General features: G+C 61.7%; 3 protein-coding genes across 3 annotated transcripts; all 3 read right to left on the bottom strand.

Annotated features, from left to right (window-relative positions):
- Positions 1-9573: 9573 nt before the first annotated feature.
- S100A7 (S100 calcium binding protein A7) lies at positions 9574-12256 on the bottom strand. Its single transcript, XM_054397015.1, has 3 exons — positions 12231-12256; positions 10126-10353; positions 9574-9738 (listed from the first exon to the last, which is right to left on the bottom strand). Exons 2-3 carry the CDS (start codon positions 10324-10326, stop codon positions 9574-9576), a joined length of 366 nt encoding a protein of 121 aa, XP_054252990.1. The 5' UTR covers positions 10327-10353; positions 12231-12256.
- Positions 12257-14766: 2510 nt separating this feature from the next.
- LOC128978962 (protein S100-A12-like) lies at positions 14767-15658 on the bottom strand. Its single transcript, XM_054397017.1, has 3 exons — positions 15627-15658; positions 15319-15475; positions 14767-15098 (listed from the first exon to the last, which is right to left on the bottom strand). The coding sequence occupies exons 2-3, from the start codon at positions 15469-15471 to the stop codon at positions 14862-14864; spliced, it is 390 nt and encodes a 129-aa protein (XP_054252992.1). The 5' UTR covers positions 15472-15475; positions 15627-15658; the 3' UTR covers positions 14767-14861.
- A 2826-nt stretch (positions 15659-18484) lies between these two features.
- Positions 18485-19508, bottom strand: LOC128978884 (protein S100-A4-like). The gene is made up of 3 exons (XM_054396920.1): positions 19470-19508; positions 18835-18989; positions 18485-18731 (listed from the first exon to the last, which is right to left on the bottom strand). Exons 2-3 carry the CDS (start codon positions 18970-18972, stop codon positions 18567-18569), a joined length of 303 nt encoding a protein of 100 aa, XP_054252895.1. The 5' UTR covers positions 18973-18989; positions 19470-19508; the 3' UTR covers positions 18485-18566.

Genomic DNA, 19508 nt, shown 5'->3' with positions numbered 1-19508 from the left:
GGAGGGGTCCCCTACGCCCCAGCTGCAGCAGCCAAGGCCACGCCTGGACCAGCTCCCTCCAGCCTCCCCGAAGCTTTGCCGGCCCCGGGGCTGCCTGCTGCAAAGCCTCTCCCCTGCCCCCGGGCATGGGGCACCACTGGGGGTTCCCTGCTGCTGCCTCTGCCTGCTGCACCAGCCTGGGCTTTAGCCCCACCAGGTGCTCATGAGACAATAAAGCATTAAGTTCCCAACACCTCTCTTGTGTTGCTGTTTCCTCAACCTCCTCATCCCCATTTTCCAGGTGCCCCACAGGGATGCAGCTGGGTTAAGAAGCACACTGCTGCCAGATGTGCAGAGCTGGCTTCCTTCTGAGCCCTCCTGATGCTCAGTGTTCAGCCACAGCCGGTGTGGAACATCCCTGGGTGCTCACCAGCTCCTCTCTCCTCCCATCTCTCATGGCCTATGGGTCCCAGGTGCTGCAGGCAACACAAAAGCCTCTTCCCCATCCCACAGTGTGTCCTGCCTGGGCCCTGCTCCCAGGATGTGGTGCTGGTTGTGGCTACTTCCAATGCCTCCAGACCCCCAGGGGTGCCCCTAGACCCCCTGGCTTTGCATTCCTGCCCTATCCCATTGCTGCTTCCTCACCATTCCACCTTTTCTGGCACATCTTTGAGCAGCTTCCCAGCCAGTTTGGCTCCTGGTGGGGAGCAGGCAGCTCACAGAAGTCAGTCAGCCAGGCCTCATGTTCCATGGATCTTTATTGCTTTTTTTATGGCATCACAGCCGTAAGGAGGAGAAAAAATAAACCCCAAAACCAATCCCTTAGGGTTCCTTACAACACAGGAGCACTGCAGGGCAAGCAGCTGATGGATCAACACTTCCAGACAGGTAAGAGCTGAAGGAAAGGAAGAAACCAGGGCAGAAAACTTTCATCCACAGAATCCCACCACACAAAGACATGGGGAAAAGCTTCCTGCAAAATCAGAGCTGAGGGCTGCCAGTGTTGAAGGGGGAAGGAAGCTCTGGTGCTGCCCCAGCTGCTTTGTGAGCCTGAAGCATCCTTCCAGGTACTGAGGTGAATTTTTGTGCCACCACCACCTTAAGCCTATGGGATTGCTGCTGTGGGCTTCCAGCGAGCTTCAAACGAGCTCCCAGCCACAGACCTTTCCTTTTCCCTGGAGAGCTGCCACTCTCCACTCATTAGTGCTCCACAGCCTGAGTCAGATCATTCCCTGGCTCCTTCCAGCCCTGCTGACCACTCGTTTGTCACTTTCTACCCAACAAAGCCAGGAGGAGCTGATGCAGGGAGGAGCTGATGCAGGGAGGAGCTGATCTATCAAGGAGCTGATCTATCAAGGAGCTGATCTATCAAAGAGTTGATCCACCAAGGAGCTGATCTATCAAAGAGTTGATCCACCAAGGAGCTGATCCATCAAGGAGCTGATCTATCAAAGAGTTGATCCACCAAGGAGCTGATCCATCAAGCAGTTGATCTATCAAGGAGTTGATCTATCAAGGAGTTGATCTATCAAGGAGTTGATCCACCAAGGAGCTGATCTATCAAGGAGCTGATCTATCAAGGAGTTGATCCATCAAGGAGTTGATCCATCAAGGAGTTGATCTATCAAGGAGTTGATCTATCAAGGAGTTGATCCACCAAGGAGCTGATCCATCAAGGAGTTGATCTATCAAGGAGTTGATCTATCAAGGAGCTGATCCACCAAGGAGCTGATCTATCAAGGAGTTGATCTATCAAGGAGTTGATCTATCAAGGAGCTGATCTATCAAGGAGTTGATCTATCAAGGAGTTGATCTATCAAGGAGCTGATCTATCAAGGAGTTGATCCATCAAGGAGCTGATCTATCAAGGAGCTGATCTATCAAGGAGCTGATCTATCAAGGAGCTGATCTATCAAGGAGTTGATCCACCAAGGAGCTGATCTATCAAGGAGCTGATCTATCAAAGAGTTGATCCACCAAGGAGCTGATCTATCAAGGAGCTGATCTATCAAAGAGTTGATCCACCAAGGAGCTGATCTATCAACCACCTGCTCTGCCCTGGTGCTCATGAGAAGCAAGCAGCAAACCTGCCCCCACCCAGCCCAGCCTCCAAGCTGTGTTTGCAAAGCACCCAGGAGGAGCCCTGGGACAAAAGAAGAGGCCCCGGGGTTGGATCTGCCTCACGGAGGTGGTACATGGAGCAGGGCATGGTCCTCACAGCTCCAGCAGCAGCACAGGGACAGTCCTGGCCTGCACTGCAAGGGCAGAGAGCTGCTCACACCATGCCCACAGCTCGCTGGTGCCTCTGTCCTTTGCCCACGGGGCCCTGCAGGGATCCTAGGGGAGAGGGAAGGAAATCCATGGAGGAAATCATCCAGGACCTCCTCAAAGCCCTGCTGAGGTTGGCATCACTCCCTGCCAGCCCCCAGGTCCCCCCCGACCTGCCCTGCACCACCTCTGCTCTGCCCAAACTTCTGACTAATTACCTTGCTGACTGTGCTGGAGTCATTAGAGCTAATTAAAACCTCTCTGGGCCCTCGTGGAGCTGGAGCTCAGCTCCTGGCTTCCTCTCATGCTCCCCTATGAGCTGTGCTTGCTGGAACCAGCACCATGCTGGAGCCAGGCATCACCCCAGGGTGACCCTGGTCCTGAGGCAGGATCTGTCCCAGCCTAACAAGGCAATGCAAAAGCTGTCCTGAAGCTCTGCCTGCTGCTGTCCTTGAGCTCTTCCTCACCTCCTCATCCCTGTGCCCCAGGAGCTGCAGAGGGCATCCCTCAGTAGATGCAGGGCTTGGCAGAACTTTTCTTCTTCTTGTTCATGGGCTCAGAGTCGGAGTCAGGCAGGCTGCTGATGTATCTGTACCTGCTGGTGGGCGACCTCTGAGGGGACAGAAGCTCATCAGACCCCCCTAGAGGGGCAGGGGAGGGCTGGGGCACAACACAAAGGATGGTCACAACAGGCTGCAAGGGGCCCAATGCCAAGGGCTCACAGCTTGGCTTTGTACCTGGATTTGTCCAGGGAGGAGAGGGAGGTGCAGCAGGACCCCTCCTCAGCCTCTGCTTCCCTGCAGGGATGTGGGGGCAGTGGGACCAGAGGGAGGCACAGGAGCTCAGGAAAATCAAGGACTGGAGAGATCCAACTCCAGTCCTGGATGCCAGGTGGGTGTTCCAGGATCCCTCACCACCCTTGAGCACCCCTAGATACCCCTCCCCAGCACCTTTCCATCCATCTTTGCACCCTCAGCCTCATGCAGTTACCTTGACAGGAGCAAACTCCTGCTGGATCAGCTTCTTGAACTCACTCCTGCTGAAGGGCTCAGACTTCTTCCCCTTCTTGGCTTTGCCCTGGTAATTCTCCACCATGTCAGTGATGGCTTTGATGAGCCTTGACATGGCTCCAGCCCTGGGGAGGAGCAAAGCCTGAGGGCACAGCAGGGTGGCAGGGGCAGCTCTGCTTGCAGCCACCCCCCACCCCCCCAGGAACTCAAAGCACTGGGGTGGAAGGGACCTCAAAAACTCACCCAGTCCAAGTCCCCTGCAGCAGGCAGGGACAGCCCCATCTGGAGCAGGCTGCTGAGAGCCTCAGCAGCACATTCAGTGGAGCTTCAGCTCCCCTCAGCTTTGCCAGAGGTAAAACCAAACTCTCCCTCTGCTGGGTGCCAGCAGCTGCGCATCCCCCACCCCAGCTACACACAAGACTTTCCCCTTCATCCACTTCCTTTCCCCACTTTCCCTCTCCTTGCCCAAATTAAAAGGCTGGGAGCTGCCCGTGGCCACCTCAGGCTCTTGCTGAGTGAATCAGCCAAGGGAAGTTCTGCATCTCCACACCTGCCAGGCTCGGAGCTGGGAGGAGGGAACCTGGAGCAGCTCCTCCTGTGCTTGTGTCTTTAGTCCCTGCTGGGAAGGACGAGTTGCAAACCACCCCCACAAGGAACCCTCCCCAGAAAAGCTTCTTTCCAGCAGCCAACAGCAGCGGGGGGCACTCACCCTGCTCACCTGCAGCGACCAGCTGGGCACGGATGGCACTGGTGGGAGCAGCTGGGTGCAGGCTGCTTGCAGGGAGTGGGTGGAGGGTGAAGGTTTCTCCTGGCCAGTCCTGTTCTCTGGTTGCCTCTCTGCATTGCTGTGCTTCCCACGGAGCTCTGCTCATTATCCCTTCCCCAGCAGGATGTTTACCAGCACGCCTGGGAGAGGATCCATGTAGGTCAGCACTGGAGCTCTGCTCCCCGTGGGTGTAGCTCAGGAACCCAAGCAGAGACCACAAGGGTTGGCAGAGGGCTTTGCACTGGAGGCACCTCCTTGGCTCACCTCCTTGGATCAAAGCTAAACCTCACCAGAGGTTCTCTTCACATTTAGCTTCCCCCAAGAGGCTTGGGTTGGTCTTCTCCCCCCCCACAACCGAAGTGATTTGCGAGCTCCTGGGGCTTGGCAGTGCTCAAGCTCGGAAAACGTCACAGATAAAAACACTTCCTGCAGGAGAGGTGGAACTCATCTTGGGTTTGAGCTCTCCCAGCTCCTGGCCAGTTTTCTGTGTGGTCTCCAGGGAGTCAATGACCCCAGGTTTGGTCACCTGGCACGGGGCTGTGAGCAGCCCTCCGTGCTATGAGGGTGTGCCAGCTCTCATTAAGGGCTCAGGCACCAGCCCGAGATGGGCAGATACGGGGCCGGGGCAGATGAGCTCAGCCTCTGCCGCAATCTGCGCTGGCAGGATGGGTTCCGAGCAGCATGTTTGGGAGAGGAGGGGCAGCAGGAGCCAACCTCTGCCGCCCACGGAGCGCTGCCACCGCCGCCAAGGCAGCACTCGGCGGCCCCGGGGCTCGGTGGGTTGGAAACCAGACGCAGACCTCAGGCTGGAGCTGAACCTGAGCCCGGCGCAGCCAGGCAGGAGGCAGCAAGGCACTGCCAGCCCCCCGCGGCAGGCGCTGCCCGGCACAAGGATGCTGCAGGGGGGAGCTGCATCGGCACAGAGGTTGCTCTCGCAGCTAAGGGTCCCCTGGGGCGCTGGGGGAGCTGCAGTCGTGAGGGGCAGGCAGCAGGGCACAGACAGCAGCACCCCACAGCCTTCATCGTGGGGTCAGCCAGGCTGGAAAAGATCTCTTCCAGCCTGAGGGATCCATCCTAGGCACGAGGAGGACTCCAGGACTGGGGACTCTGGGGGATGACCAGGCATGGTGGTGTGGGCAGGAGGATGAGAGGGCACCGTGTGGTGATGGCACCTGTGAGCTGCTGCCCTGGTGAGCAGAGATCCACCCAGGAGTGAGGGCAATGGGAAGCAGAACTGCTCTGAGTCACACCCAGCCAGTTCCTTCCACTGGTGACTCCCACCCAGCCACGGTGCCATCCCCTGTGGCACATCCCCAGCCACGGTGCCATCACCTTTGGCACATCCCAGACACAGTGCCATCCCCTGTGGCACATCCCCAGCCACGGTGCCATCACCTTTGGCACATCCCAGACACAGTGCCATCCCCTGTGGCACATCCCCAGCCACGGTGCCATCACCTTTGGCACATCCCAGACACCAGTACCATCCCCCTGTGGCACATCCCCAGCCACGGTGCCATCCCCTGTGGCACATCCCAGCACCCTGACACAGTGCCATCCCCTGTGGCACATCCCCAGCCACGGTGCCATCACCTTTGGCACATCCCAGACACAGTGCCATCCCCTGTGGCACATCCCCAGCCACGGTGCCATCCCCTTTGGCACATCCCCAGCCACAGCAGTGCTTTCCTGGGCTCTGGCTGAAGCTCAGCTCCTGGCCGTGGAGCTCAGCAGCAGCCCAGGACCAAGCAGTTTCACCTCACTGTGGCTGTGCCTGGGCTGACAACCAAGGTGACCCTCATGGTGCATTCAAGTCCCCCAGTGCCACCAGGCTGGGCACTGTGCAACCCTTCCTGTGACAGCCACTGAGGACCCCACAGGGGTGGGTCTGGGGGTTGAAGGGAGCCTGCAGCAGGTGGAAGAGGTCAGCAAGTAACCAGAGCAGGAGGTGCCCAAAATAACCAGGGATAGGAGAGGAGGCAGCCCCAGGCTGTGCCCGGGCAGGGTGAGGTCAGGCTGCTCAGGCTCTGTGCCACCCTCCTGTGCCAAGCCACCAGATGGCAGCAGGAGCCTGGCTGCAGCTTGCAGAGGCTGAGCCGTGCCTGGGGACCTGCGGGCAGCTGGGGCTGGGAGCTGCCTCTCTCCTGCCTCCTCCTGCTGGGGAAGAGCTCCTGGGGCAGCACAGCTGGAGGAGCCCAGGTGCCATGGCCCCCAGCCTGGGCAAGTGCTCCTTGGGACACAGCTGGGGGGGGTCCAACCTTGCCTGAGCTGCTTTGGTGCCTCCTCTGGAGGGGTGAAAGGTCCCCCGGGGACCTGCAGCCTGTCTCCAAGGTTTGCCTGGTTTGAAGCCAGGCTGGGAGAGAGCAAGGCTCAGGAGTTGCCTCAAGAAAACTCCCCCCCAGGCACAGGAGAGCTTTGGCAGCCTGAGGGCAAATCTATTTGGCAGCAAAACCATCGAGGAGAGGGAGAGGGAAGGAGGGAGGTGGGCAGGGAAGGGAAAGAGGGAGGTGGGCAGAGAAGGGTGGATGGAGATGGGCAGAGATGGGTGGATGGAGATGGGCAGGGAAGGGTGGATGGAGATGGGCAGAGATGGGTGGAGGGAGATGGGCAGGGAAGGGTGGATGGAGATGGGCAGGATGGATGGAGATGGGCAGAGATGGTGGAGGGAGATGGGCAGGAGGTGGATGGAGTGGGCAGGGAGGGTGGAGGGATGGGCAGAGATGGGTGGAGGGAGATGGGCAGGGATGGGTGGATGGAGATGGGCAGGGATGGGTGGAGGGAGATGGGCAGAGATGGGTGGAGGGAGATGGGCAGAGATGGGTGGAGGGAGTGGGCAGGATGGGTGGAGGGAGTGGGCAGGGATGGGTGGATGGAGATGGGCAGAGATGGGTGGAGGGAGATGGGCAGAGATGGGTGGAGGGAGATGGGCAGAGATGGATGGAGGGAGGTGGGCAGAGATGGATGGAGGGAGGTGGGCAGAGATGGGTGGAGGGAGATGGGCAGAGATGGGTGGAGGGAGGTGGGCAGAGATGGGTGGAGGGAGGTGGGCAGAGATGGATGGAGGGAGATGGGCAGGGAAGGGTGGATGGAGATGGGCAGGGATGGATGGAGGGAGATGGGCAGAGATGGGTGGAGGGAGATGGGCAGAGATGGGTGGAGGGAGGTGGGCAGAGATGGGTGGATGGAGATGGGCAGGGAAGGGTGGATGGAGATGGGCAGAGATGGGTGGAGGGAGATGGGCAGAGATGGATGGAGGGAGGTGGGCAGGGATGGGTGGAGGGAGGTGGGCAGGGATGGATGGAGGGAGATGGGCAGAGATGGGTGGAGGGAGGTGGGCAGAGATGGATGGAGGGAGGTGGGCAGGGATGGGTGGAGGGAGGTGGGCAGGGATGGGTGGAGGGAGGTGGGCAGAGATGGGTGGAGGGAGATGGGCAGAGATGGGTGGAGGGAGGTGGGCAGAGATGGGTGGAGGGAGATGGGCAGAGATGGATGGAGGGAGGTGGGCAGGGATGGGTGGAGGGAGGTGGGCAGGGATGGGTGGAGGGAGGTGGGCAGAGATGGGTGGAGGGAGGTGGGCAGGGATGGGTGGAGGGAGGTGGGCAGAGATGGGTGGAGGGAGGTGGGCAGAGATGGATGGAGGGAGGTGGGCAGGGATGGGTGGAGGGAGGTGGGCAGGGATGGGTGGAGGGAGGTGGGCAGGGAAGGGTGGATGGAGATGGGCAGAGATGGATGGAGGAAGGTGGGCAGAGATGGGTGGAGGGAGGTGGGCAGAGATGGGTGGAGGGAGGTGGGCAGGGATGGGTGGAGGGAGGTGGGCAGAGATGGATGGAGGGAGGTGGGCAGAGATGGGTGGAGGGAGGTGGGCAGAGATGGGTGGAGGGAGATGGGCAGGGATGGATGGAGGGAGGTGGGCAGGGATGGGTGGAGGGAGGTGGGCAGGGATGGGTGGAGGGAGGTGGGCAGAGATGGATGGAGGGAGGTGGGCAGGGATGGGTGGAGGGAGGTGGGCAGAGATGGTGGAGGGAGATGGGCAGGGGAGGGTGGATGGAGATGGGCAGAGATGGGTGGAGGGAGATGGGCAGGGATGGGTGGAGGGAGGTGGGCAGAGATGGGTGGAGGGAGGTGGGCAGGGATGGGTGGAGGGAGGTGGGCAGGGATGGGTGGAGGGAGATGGGCAGAGATGGGTGGAGGGAGGTGGGCAGGGATGGGTGGAGGGAGGTGGGCAGGGATGGGTGGAGGGAGGTGGGCAGGGATGGGTGGAGGGCCAGGCATGGCCAAGGGCACTTGTGTGACATGGGGACAGAGTTGGTGCTGAGGGCAGTGCCCCCAAGGACCATCCCCTGCCCACAACCAGACAGCTGCAGGTGGGGCTGCAGCAGCTTCATCTCCTCTCCTGGAGTTACCACCAGCCTGTGCCCAGGGTGGTGCCTGCTCTGCCAGCTCTGGGCTGTGGCACAAGGTGTGGCTGCAAGGTGTCTTTGTCTCCTTCGGGGCTGTCCTCCTCTCCCTGGGGCTGCTTTGCTGTTGCTGTTTGTGTGGCAGCAGCCCTGGCTCAGAGCCCTGGAGCTGAGGAGCAGAACCAGACTTGCCAGTGGCTCCTCGGGGAGTGCTGACTCAGCTGAGCTGCCCGGGGCTTTGCCACCCTGCCAGCCGTGGTGCTGATCTCTGGCACGAAGTGGAGGCCAAAACCTGGCCATGAGCAGGCCTGGGGCATGCTTCAGGAGCTCCAGGTGAGCTGAGCTCTGCTGGAGCAGGACCAGAGGAGGTCACAACAATGCTGGCAGGGCTGGAAGCCCTCTGCTGTGAGGGAGCTGAGGGTGTTCAGCCTGGAGAAGGCTCCAGGGACTCCACAGCTCCCTGGAAGGAGTGGGGTTGGTCTCCTCTGCCTGGCTCTGCAGCTCTCCTTGCAGCAGGAGAATCCCTCAGCCATGCTGAAGGGGCTGCACCAAGCTGCAGTCCTGTCCCCAAGGCCACTTCTGCTTGCTGGAGCTGCAGGGGGGAAGGAGGCACAGAGCAAGCAGCCTGGTGGCCATGGCAGGTGGCCAGCAGCCAGCAAGGTGCCCAAGAAGGCCCCAGGGGTCTGCATCCAGAGGAGCCACTTGGCAAGGGAAAAGCCTGGCCCAGGCTGCCCAGAGAGGTGGGAGGTGCCCCATGGCTGGCACCATGCCAGGGCAGGTTGCTTGGGACTCTGGCAGGGGTTGGACTGGGTAAGCTCTGAAGGTCCTTCCAACCCAAACTATTCCATGATCCTTGGGCCAGGCAGAGCCCTCACCCACTCACCACAGCTCCACACAAGCCTCCTTTATGGGGTTCTGAGGTGCAAACCTCTGCTCCCACAGCTCCAGCAGGGCCATGCCCACCCTGCCCACCCCTGGGATGGATGCCAAAGGCAGAGCTGGGACAGGAAGGACTCAGTGAGCTTCAAGAGATGCTTTATTGTGTCACAAGCATGGAGTAGCCCAAGCAGGCAGCAAGCAGCCAGCTCTGGGCTGTGCTGGGCACTGCTGGGCACTGCTGGGCACCGCTGGGCACCGCTGGGCACCGCTGGGCTCAGTCCCTGCCCGGCTTGCAGCGCTCCTCGTGGTGCATGATGCGGTGAGCGTCGTCGGTCACCTTGCCCAGCACAGTCAGGAACTCCTCAAAGCTCAGCTCCTTGTCCTTGTCCAGGTCTGTCTCCTGGAAGAGCTTGGTCAGGTAGTCAGGCTTGCTCCTGCCCTGCAGGTGGGGGACAGGAGAGCTGTTTGCATGTCCCCTCCCTCAGCTTCCCACCAGACCTGGTGACACCAACCCAGCCCTGCCCCTGCATGCCCTGGCGTTGGGCAGAGGCATTGGGACCCTCTCCTGCCTTGCAGTCCCTTCCCACCCCACCCTGCTGGGGCTCTGCTGGGATTCTGGCTGCTCCACACCCCTGCAGTGCCAGGAGGGATGGGCATGGATTGCCCCCTGGACAGGCTGGGTTTGATGGCAGAAACCCAACTCTGTGGACCCCACCTGCGGTGGGCACTGCACCCCCATCCCCCCAGGAGCCTCCCCGGGGGCAAGCCCAGCCCCAGCCCTGCAGCAGGCAGCCCAGGGGCAGGGCCCAGCTGCCCTGGCACTCACACAGGCCTGCAGGAAGGTTCGTGCCTGCTCTGTCAGCAGCTGCTGGAAGTCCTTGAAGCTGAGGAGGTCGAGGTGCCCCTCCCTGATGCTGTAGCGGTGGTAGACATCCACGATGGTGCTCAGAGCCTTCTCCAGGGTGCAGTTCCCAGGGAACTCCTGGGGCTTAGCACGGGAGGTGGTGGTCCTGGTGCCTGCAGACATGGCTGAGCTCCTGAGGGACTGCAGAGGCTGTGTGGAGAGACCTCAAAGCCATGAGGAGCAGCAAAGATCCCAACCACCCCCAGCCTCAGCTCTGCCTAAGCAGCAGCAGCTGCCAGGCAAGACAGAGAGAGCCAGCAGGGCATGGAGCTGGCAGCAAGGGGCACGAAGCTGGCAGCAAGGGGCACGGAGCTGGCAGCAAGGGGCAGGGAGCTGGCAGCAAGGGGCAGGGAGCTGGCAGCAAGGGGCAGGGAGCTGGCAGCAAGGGGCAGGGGGCTGGCAGCAAGTGGCACGGAGCCGGCAGCAAGGGGCAGGGAGCTGGCAGCAAGGGGCACGGAGCCGGCAGCAAGGGGCAGGGAGCTGGCAGCAAGGGGCAGGGAGCCTGCAGCAAGGGGCAGGGAGCCGGCAGCAAGGGGCAGGGAGCTGGCAGCAAGGGGCAGGGAGCTGGCAGCAAGGGGCACGGAGCCGGCAGCAAGGGGCAGGGAGCTGGCAGCAAGGGGCAGGGAGCTGGCAGCAAGGGGCAGGGAGCCGGCAGCAAGGGGCAGGGAGCCTGCAGCAAGGGGCAGGGAGCTGGCAGCAAGTGGCACGGAGCCGGCAGCAAGGGGCAGGAAGCTGGCAGCAAGGGGCAGGGAGCCTGCAGCAAGGGGCAGGGGGCTGGCAGCAAGGGGCAGGGGGCTGGCAGCAAGGGGCTGGGAGCTGGCAGCAAGGGGCAGGGAGCTGGCAGCAAGGGGCAGGGAGCTGGCAGCAAGGGGCACGGAGCCGGCAGCAAGGGGCAGGGAGCTGGCAGCAAGGGGCTGGGAGCTGGCAGCAAGGGGCAGGGGGCTGGCAGCAAGGGGCAGGGAGCTGGCAGCAAGGGGCACGGAGCCGGCAGCAAGGGGCAGGGAGCTGGCAGCAAGGGGCTGGGAGCTGGCAGCAAGGGGCAGGGGGCTGGCAGCAAGGGGCAGGGAGCTGGCAGCAAGGGGCAGGGAGCTGGAAGCAAGGGGCAGGGGGCTGGCAGCAAGGGGCAGGGAGCTGGCAGCAAGGGGCAGGGAGCTGGCAGCAAGGGGCTGGGAGCTGGCAGCAAGGGGCAGGGAGCTGGCAGCAAGGGGCAGGGGGCTGGCAGCAAGGGGCAGGGAGCTGGAAGCAAGGGGCACGGAGCTGGCAGCAAGGGGCAGGAAGCTGGCAGCAAGGGGCAGGGAGCCGGCAGCAAGGGGCACGGAGCTGGCAGCAAGGGGCAGGGAGCCGGCAGCAAGGGGCAGGGAGCTGGCAGCAAGGGGCAGGGAGCTGGCAGCAAGGGGCACGAAGCTGGCAGCAAGGGGCACGGAGCCGGCAGCAAGGGGCAGGAAGCTGGCAGCAAGGGGCAGGGAGCTGGCAGCAAGGGGCAGGGAGCTGGCAGCAAGGGGCTGGGAGCTGGCAGCAAGGGGCAGGGAGCTGGCAGCAAGGGGCACGGAGCCGGCAGCAAGGGGCAGGGAGCTGGCAGCAAGGGGCAGGGAGCTGGCAGCAAGGGGCACGGAGCCGGCAGCAAGGGGCAGGGAGCTGGCAGCAAGGGGCACAGCTCAGCTATGGCCTCACTGCAGCCTCTGCCTGACCTTCTCCCCCTCCTCCTCCTCTTTCTGAACCTCCTTCTCCTTCTGCTCTCTGCTGAGTGCCACCCTCAGAGGGTTCTCTCCTTGCCAGGGCAATCATTAGGGCTGGAGGAGACCTCTGAGATCATCAAATGCAACCAAAACCATCAAACCCGATCACAGCTCCCCGAGGCTGGCACAGAAATGCCAATGATTTACCCTGGTAGCCCAAACCAGGCTCCTGCCCCCAGCAGAAGGCATCACCCTGGAGCCCAAGGGGCATGGCAGGGAGGGGAGGGCCAGCATGCTCCAGACCATTTCTCCCTCATCCTGGTTCCTGCAGGGCTCGTGGCAGTCACTTACCCTTTGTCTTTGAGGAGGGTTTGCAGAGGATGAGTTTGTTGCAGTGCTCCACAGGCTCTGGGCAGCTCTTTTATAGCTGCCTGAAGTCCTCTTTCATCAGAGCTGGTGACACACCTGCTGCAGGCAGCAGCTTGAGCTTCTCTTTCCCATACCTGAAAATTGCAAGGTGGGACCTCCTGAAACCTCCCCAATCTCATTCCTCTGCCCTTAGTTCCTGGTTGCACCCTCCAGGCTTTGGAAATGTCCTTCCAGCCCTCTGCCACCCCTGACAGGCCTGAGCTGCTCAGCTGCTGGGCAAGCCAAGGATGCTCCAGCACAGAGCAACTGAGCCCAGAGCAACCGAGCCCAGAGCAGGAGCCTGGCCTGGCCTGGCAGCACCTGCCCAAAGCTCTGGGATGTGCTGGAAGATTTCCTCCTTCTCATGAGGGTGTAGGAGAAAAAAAATGGATGAGTCCAGTGAGAACCTTCCCCAGCTCCAGAGAGACTTGGAGCCACTGGAGAGAGTCCAGGGACAAGAGGCTGGACCAGCCCCAACCTCTGCTGATGCTTTTGAGAGCACCTGGGGGATGAAGACACAGTTTGGGGGTGGCTGAGAGCCCCCAGTGAGCAGATCAGGAAAACAAAAAGCAGCAAGGAGGTGACTCAGGCAGTCCAGAACCAGAGTCCTGCAGCAGCTCTTGGTGCTGCCTCTGGGCCATGCAAGAAGCATCCCCAAACAGGACTGGGCACCCCCTTTGTTTTTCTGGTCCTTCCCTCTTCCTGGAACCTTTGTCTCAGCTCTTTGTGTTGCCTCCATCCCCCTCACAGCTGCTCCCTACTGCAAGAGGGGTGACACAGAGGTGACAGTTACAAAACTCCTGCCAGTTAATGCCCCAGGCCAGTGAAGACCTCACCTGGGCTTGCCACCCTGATTTACATCCAGCTTCCTCCACCAAGGAAGGAGGAAGAGGAAAGGGCTGGGGCAAGTGGTGTGAAAATGAGATGGGATGGGAAATGCTCTGGAAAAGGAGGTCCCAAAAGGGGGAAGCTGCCTTGGCCTCTGCCACTGAGTGCAGAGGAGGGACATCAGCTTGGAACCAGCCAAGGGACAAAGTCATCCATGACTGAGAGTCATAGAATCACTGAACCCCAGCATGGTGGGAAGGGACCTCTGGAGATCATCTCCTGCACCCCTCCTGCTCCAGCAGGGCACCCCCAGCAGCTTGCCCAGGGGCACAATGCCATGGGGGGGTTGGGAGCTCTCCACACCAGGAGACTCCACAACCTCTCTGGGCAGCCTGCTCCAGGCCTCCAGCAGCCTCACACCAGAGAAGTTTCTCCTCCTGCTCAGCTGGAGCCTTCTGGGTTCCACTTTGTGTTCCTTGCCCCTTGGCCTGGCCCTGGGCACCACTCAGCAGATGCCAGCCCCAGCCTCTTGCCCCCCACAGCTTCTTCAGCTCTTGCTGAGCATTGCTCAGATCCCCTCTGGGGCTGCTCTGCTCCAGGCTCTCAGCCCCCCCAGGGAGCTCTCAGCCTTTGCTCCTCACAGAGCTGCTCAGCACCTTCCCAGCCTCCCCTGGACTCTCCCCAGTAGCTCCCAGTCCCTCTGCAACTGGGGAGGGAGCCCAGCCCTGGCCCCAGCACTCCAGAGGTGTCCTCAGCAGGGCAGAGCAGAGGGGCAGCAGAACCTCCCAATGGCAAAGTTGTGAAGCTGGAGAGCTTCTCAGCTGTGCCAGGGAGAACAAAGAGCCTCTCACAGCCCCAGGCCTCACTCTGCCTGGGTCAGGCTTCTGGTTTCAGCTGATGTTTTGTTTCCCACTCAGTGCTCAGTCCCTGGCAGATCCAGGAGCTCCTCTCCACTCATTTTTGCTCCCCCAGGAGCCTGTGGTGATTGTAAAAGTGCTGTGAGCTGAGAGACTCCTGCCCCATGCTCTCCAGAGCCTCTCAGCCCTGCTCCGTGCTGTGTTGGGGCTTGCAGAATAGGCACTGGCAGCTCTGAGGGCTGGAAACTCATCACACCCAGCCCAGGATGCTGCACCCACCCCAGGATGCTGCACCCACCCCAGGATGCTGCACCCCCAGCTCCAGAGCTGGGTTTTGGTAGCCACCTGGGCAAGCAGTCCCTGGCTGTGCTTCACCCTTGGCAGGTCCTGGAGATGGTGCAAAGAGGGCCGTGGGCTGAGGTCCTGGGCCCTGGGCTCCTCCCCAGGAACCTTCCAGCACAAGGGGGGCTCCACATCCCCCACCCTTGCGGAGGGGCAGGGGGCTGGGGGCAGCCACCCTGCTGAGGGACAGCCTTGGGAAGGCAGTTGGAGAACCCTGAGGTCTGACACCTCTTGGGGACCTGGAGTCCACCCAGCCTGTGCTGCTCAGCTGGCACCAGCAGCACCTTGTCCTGCAGCAGGATGAGGCCCTCCCGTGCCACCTTCCCTCCCCCACTGCCCCTCCAGCCCCCCTGCACTGAGCCCCCCCAGGCAGTGGGTGCAAGGCACCGGAGGACACAGCAGATGCTTGAAGCAGAACATTTTATTTCAGAGCCACAGGCAGGTGGCAGAGCTTTGGTTAGAGGTTGCCTGGGCTTGAGGACAGGCAGAGGGGGATGATGGTGCTGGAAGAGCACAGCCCTGGGGTTGCAGTCACCCTGGAACAGCTTCAGGCACGAGGACCATGGCTGTGGCTGTGGTCGTGGCTGTGGTCATGGTCATGCTCGTGGTCATGCTCATGCTCATGCTCATGGCCATGGCCTGGATCCTGGTGGGACCTTTTGTGGGCATCAACCAGGGCAAGGTTGAGGGTGGTCAGGAACTCAGTGAACTTGAGGCGTCCGTCGTGGTTGCTGTCAGCCTGGCTGAAGAGCTTCTGGATGTACTCATCCTCAGTCAAGTTGGGCTGCAGCAGGACAAAGGGGACAGAATCAGCCTGAAGCTCAGCAGGGCTCAGGGTCCCCCTGCCAGCCCACAGCTCACCCAGCAGGGTCAGGAGGACCCCCAGTAGCCCCCTCCCTCCCTCCCCTTTGGGAGGCCCTTGGCCACCCCCATGCCCCAGGGAGGTCAGCGCTCCGTGGAGCTGGGGGGAGGCCCAGGGGGGCTGCTCCATGCTGGGCTCTCACCGGGGTGGTGTCGTGCAGGAAGGGCTGAGCTGTGTCCTTCAGCAGCTGTGAGAACTCAGGCTTGCTCAGGTAGTCATCAATTGGCTTCCTGATGGCATACTGGTGGTAGATGTTGATGACACACTCCAAGGCGAGCTCCAGGTCGGTCTTCATCTTGCTGGGAAGGGACAGGGAGCAAAGCATTAAACCCCTCAGAGGCAGAGGATGATTGGCCTCTCCTCCAGGGGCTCACCCTGGGGCCAGGCTCATCCTGGTGGCACTGCCAGCAGCATGGAGCCTGAAGCCACCACCTGGTGCCAAGGACTTACCAGGGAGCAGTGCTGGGGCTGGAGTCTGCAGAGGGTGGTGCACAGCGAGCAGCAGTGGTGCTGTGCTGGAGAGAAGGTCTCTTTTATAGCCTCCCTGGGCTCTGATTTGTGACAGCCTCACATCCTCCCCAGGACAGCAACCCTGGGAATTGTGCAAGGCTGAGCTGCACACCCAGGCTCCAGGGACTCCTCACCAGGGAGGGGACACCAAACTCGTTGGGGCAAAACAAGGAAACATCAAGAGAGACCTCAGCAGGAAACAACATTTTGGGTGGGTGACAGCTCAGGGACTGCCCCAGGAGCCAGGACATGGCTGCAAAGCTTGGAGATCTTTGTGGAGATTCATGCAATGGGTTGGGTTGGAAGGGACCTCAAAGCTCCTCCAGTTCCAGCCCCCTGCCTTGGGCAAGGACAGCTCCCCCCAGCTCAGGCTGCCCAAGGCCTCATCCAGCCTGGCCCTGAACCTCTCCAGGGAGGGAGCACAGCGATGGAAGAGGTGAGGTGGAAGTGGAATTCCTGCAGCTCATACCAAAGGTGCTGGGGAGGTGCTGGGGAGGGTCTCCAGGGGCTCTGTGGGTGGGGGGATGTGGTTCCTCACCCCCGTGCCTGCCCTGCCATGGCTGAGCCTGGCCAAGGGGTGCTGCCTGCCCCCCCCCCTACTGCTGCACAGGTGCTGGGGGCTGGCCAAGGCATCCCCCCCACAGCCTCCTCTCCACCAGCACCATTCCTGCTGAACCCTTCCCTGGCAGGGAGCCAAGGGAGATGTCACCAACCTAGGCAGGGTGGGGTGCCAGGAACCTGTGAGCCAGGCTGAGGAGGAGACCTTTCCTGGCAGCCCTAATTGCTGCCCCGGGAGAGCAGAGGACACCAGAAACCACTGCCCTGGCCCAGTGCCACATGCAGGAGACCCCAACAGTGCCATAGTGCCTGGCATGGGCTGCTGAACCCTGCGTGCCTTGGAGGGGCTGGAGAGGAGCCTGTGCCAAGGATGCCCACGTCTGGGGGGCTGCTAAACCAACCTTGTGTGTCTTGAGGGGCCTGTGCCAAGGATGCCCACGTCTGGGGGGCTGCTAAACCAACCTTGTGTGTCTTGAGGGGCCTGTGCCAAGGATGCCCATGTCGGGGGGGGCTGCTCAACCCTGCATGTCTTGGGTGAGAAAGGGGCTGGAGGGGCTGGCAAGGAGCCTGTGCCCAAGGATGTCCAAGGCTGGTGACACTGGGAGGGCACAAAGCTCATTAAACTGCTGAGATTTTGAGGAGGTGAGGTCAGGAGTGGTGAAACTCCTGCCCATCAACCTCCTCACCCAGGAAGGGGAGGAAATGGTGCCAGAAAAAAAAAAAAAACTAAATTGCAAAAGAGTGCAGGGAAGAGGCAGGTCCTGGGCTGGAGGCAGCTGGGTGCGTCCCAGCCGGGAAGGGGCAGAGCAGGGCATGGGGCACCTGATGGGACAGGTGGGGAGCTGGGCAGGGCTGTGTCTGTGCCACTTGGGCACCTGGGAGGAGACACCCTTGGGTGCTCACAGGGGCACCTGTAGGGCAGACAGCCACCTGTGGGTGCTCACAGAGCCATGGAATGGCTGAGGCTGGGCACCCCCTGGCTCATCTCCAGCCGCTGGCACCAACCCCCCAGGTCCTTTCCCACCAGGCAGTTCCCAGGCACTGCCCTCCCAGCCTGCAGCCTCCATGGGGTTGGTGTGAGCCAAAGGCAGGACCCAGCACTTGGTGAACCTCCTCCCAGTGGTCTTGGCCCTGCCAGGACCCTCTGCAGCTCCTCTGCTCTGCAGCAGGGCAAGATCCTACCCAGCCCGGGGTCAGCTGCCAGCTGCCTGAGGTTGCCCCCATCCCCTCCTGCAGATCAGTGAGAGAGGCACTGAAGAGCCCTGGTGCCAGCACAGAGCACTGGGACATGCCACCAATGCTGCCACCCCTGCTGCCATCTGCTGCCCAACCTGCCACAGGAGCCAGGTGCCCACACAGGAGGACATCCTAGCACAAGCCCTGCCTTGAGGCCTGGCTGCTGTGCCATGGCAGCCCACACTGCCATGGGGGGCTGGCATCAGCCCCACGGCCAAGGGCAGCCACAGGGCTGTGCTGCCTCATGTGCCACACAGTGGTGGTTGGGGCTGCAGGGCACAGTGCTGCTGGGCATGGGGCTGCAGGGCACGGGGCTGCAGGGCACAGTGCTGCATGGCATGGGACTGCTGGGCACAGTGTTGCAGGGCATGGTGCTGCTAGGCATGGTGCTTCAGGGCATGGTGCTGCAGGGCACAGTTCTGCAAGGCATGGGGCTGCAGGGCAGAGTGCTTCAGTGCACAGTGCTGCAGGGCATGGGCTGCAGGGCATGGAGCTGCAGGGCATGGGGCTGCAGGGCATGGGGCTGCAGGGTAGAGCTCAGCACTGAGTCACCCAAACGTGCAGGGTGGGGACCAGCCCCGTGGGTGCTTTGTGAGGGCACAGGGAGCACAGTGCCCACATCGCTGCAGTGCAAACTCCAGCCTGGGAGGCATCAGAGAGTCACAGAGTGCCAGGCTGGGGTGCGTGGAAGGAACCTTCAGAGCTCATCTGGTCCAAGCCCTGCAGCCAGCAGGGTCACCCCCAGCCAGGGCAGGCTGCTGACAGCCCCAAACAACCTGAGCTGGGCTGGTGCCAGCCGTGAGGCATCTCCCACCTCCCTGGGCAGCCTGGGCCAGGCTCTCACCACCTTCGATGTCAAAAATGTCTTCCTCAGATCCAGTCTGGACCAACCTTCGTCCCACAGCTGCAGCGTGGAAGGAAGTGAGGTCTGCTCCAGCGCGGCAGCATCCCTGCCCCTGGGGCACCAGACCTCCGCGGGACTCCGGCAGAAGCCTTTGTTCAAAGCAACCTTTATTGACAGAGCAGCGGGAGGAGAGTGGGAGGGACACAGGAGCTGCAGGGCAGCCTGGGAACCGTGCCCCAGGGTCACTTCTTGCGTGGCATCTTGTCAGGGTAGTCCTGGAAGAAGTCGTTGCACATCATGGCCATGCAGGCCAGGAAGGTGACGTACTCCTGGAAGTCCACCTCGCTGTCGCTGTTGCAGTCCAGGTTGCTCATCAGCTTCTGCAGGCTGCTCTCACTGGTCTGGCTCTGCCCGGGGCAAGGGGGGGTTCAGTTGGGGTTTCACCAAGGGCCACACCCCACCCCGTGCCAGCATGGCCCCCGGGCAGTGCCAGCCCTGCCCCACACTTACGCTGAAGCTGGGCAGCTCCTTCGTCAGCATCTCCTTCAGCTCCTGCTTGCTGAGCTTGTACTTGTCCCCCTCCTTCCCGGAGTACTTGTGGAAGGTGGAGACCATCACGGCCAGACACTGCTCCAGGGGAGATGCCATGGGGGATGCCAACAAGCCTGGAGGCACCAAGGGCACAGGGGTGAGAGAAGAGCTTGGTGTCCCCAGACACCCCCATGCCAGGGTCTGATGGACTCCCCCAGTCCATGCAGGCTGCTCCAGTGCCCCACTGGGCACGCACTGGGGTGAGTCACCATCTCCCTGACTTCACCCTCCCCTTGGCAGCCAGCTTGGGCACTGGCCAAGAACACCACCCTGGAGGGGAGAACGTGGGGGGGGGGGGGGGAGGTAGCAGCCTGGTCCCACCCGAGCCAAGCAGGGCAGGGGCACAGGCAGGGCAAGGAAGGGGCACAGGCAGGGCAGGGGCACAGGCAAGGCAGGGAAGGGGCACAGGCACTTCCCAACCGCTGGATATGAAATGGAGCCTTTGAGCTCAGATCCAGAAGAGTCCCATCGGGGGACAGGGCAACATCTGGAGGGCATCTGGAGGAGCAGGAGGGCCGAGGGGGAACAGCAGGAAATAAAAAACAGCAACTCACCGACAGCTCAAAGCAAACAGCCGGAGGTGGAGGGCGGGG

Source organism: Indicator indicator, chromosome 40, assembly GCF_027791375.1.
Source record: "Indicator indicator isolate 239-I01 chromosome 40, UM_Iind_1.1, whole genome shotgun sequence".
Classification (NCBI taxonomy): domain Eukaryota; kingdom Metazoa; phylum Chordata; class Aves; order Piciformes; family Indicatoridae; genus Indicator; species Indicator indicator.
The sequence above is the reverse complement of the archived record's forward strand: the minus strand, read 5'-3'. Positions and strand labels throughout refer to the sequence as shown.

Bases quoted from the DNA above. Each gene is read 5' to 3' on its own strand.
- LOC128978962 (XM_054397017.1), bottom strand. From the start codon at position 15,471: ATGAAGACCGACCTGGAGCTCGCCTTGGAGTGTGTCATCAACATCTAC. The intron at 15,099-15,318 runs GTGAGAGCCCAG...GTCCTGCTGCAG, and splicing joins TCCTGCACGACACCACCCCG to CCCAACTTGACTGAGGATGA.
- S100A7 (XM_054397015.1), bottom strand. From the start codon at position 10,326: ATGTCTGCAGGCACCAGGACCACCACCTCCCGTGCTAAGCCCCAGGAG. The intron at 9,739-10,125 runs GTGAGTGCCAGG...CCCCACCTGCAG, and splicing joins GAACCTTCCTGCAGGCCTGT to GGCAGGAGCAAGCCTGACTA.
- LOC128978884 (XM_054396920.1), bottom strand. From the start codon at position 18,972: ATGGCATCTCCCCTGGAGCAGTGTCTGGCCGTGATGGTCTCCACCTTC. The intron at 18,732-18,834 runs GTAAGTGTGGGG...TGCCCCGGGCAG, and splicing joins AGGAGCTGCCCAGCTTCAGC to AGCCAGACCAGTGAGAGCAG.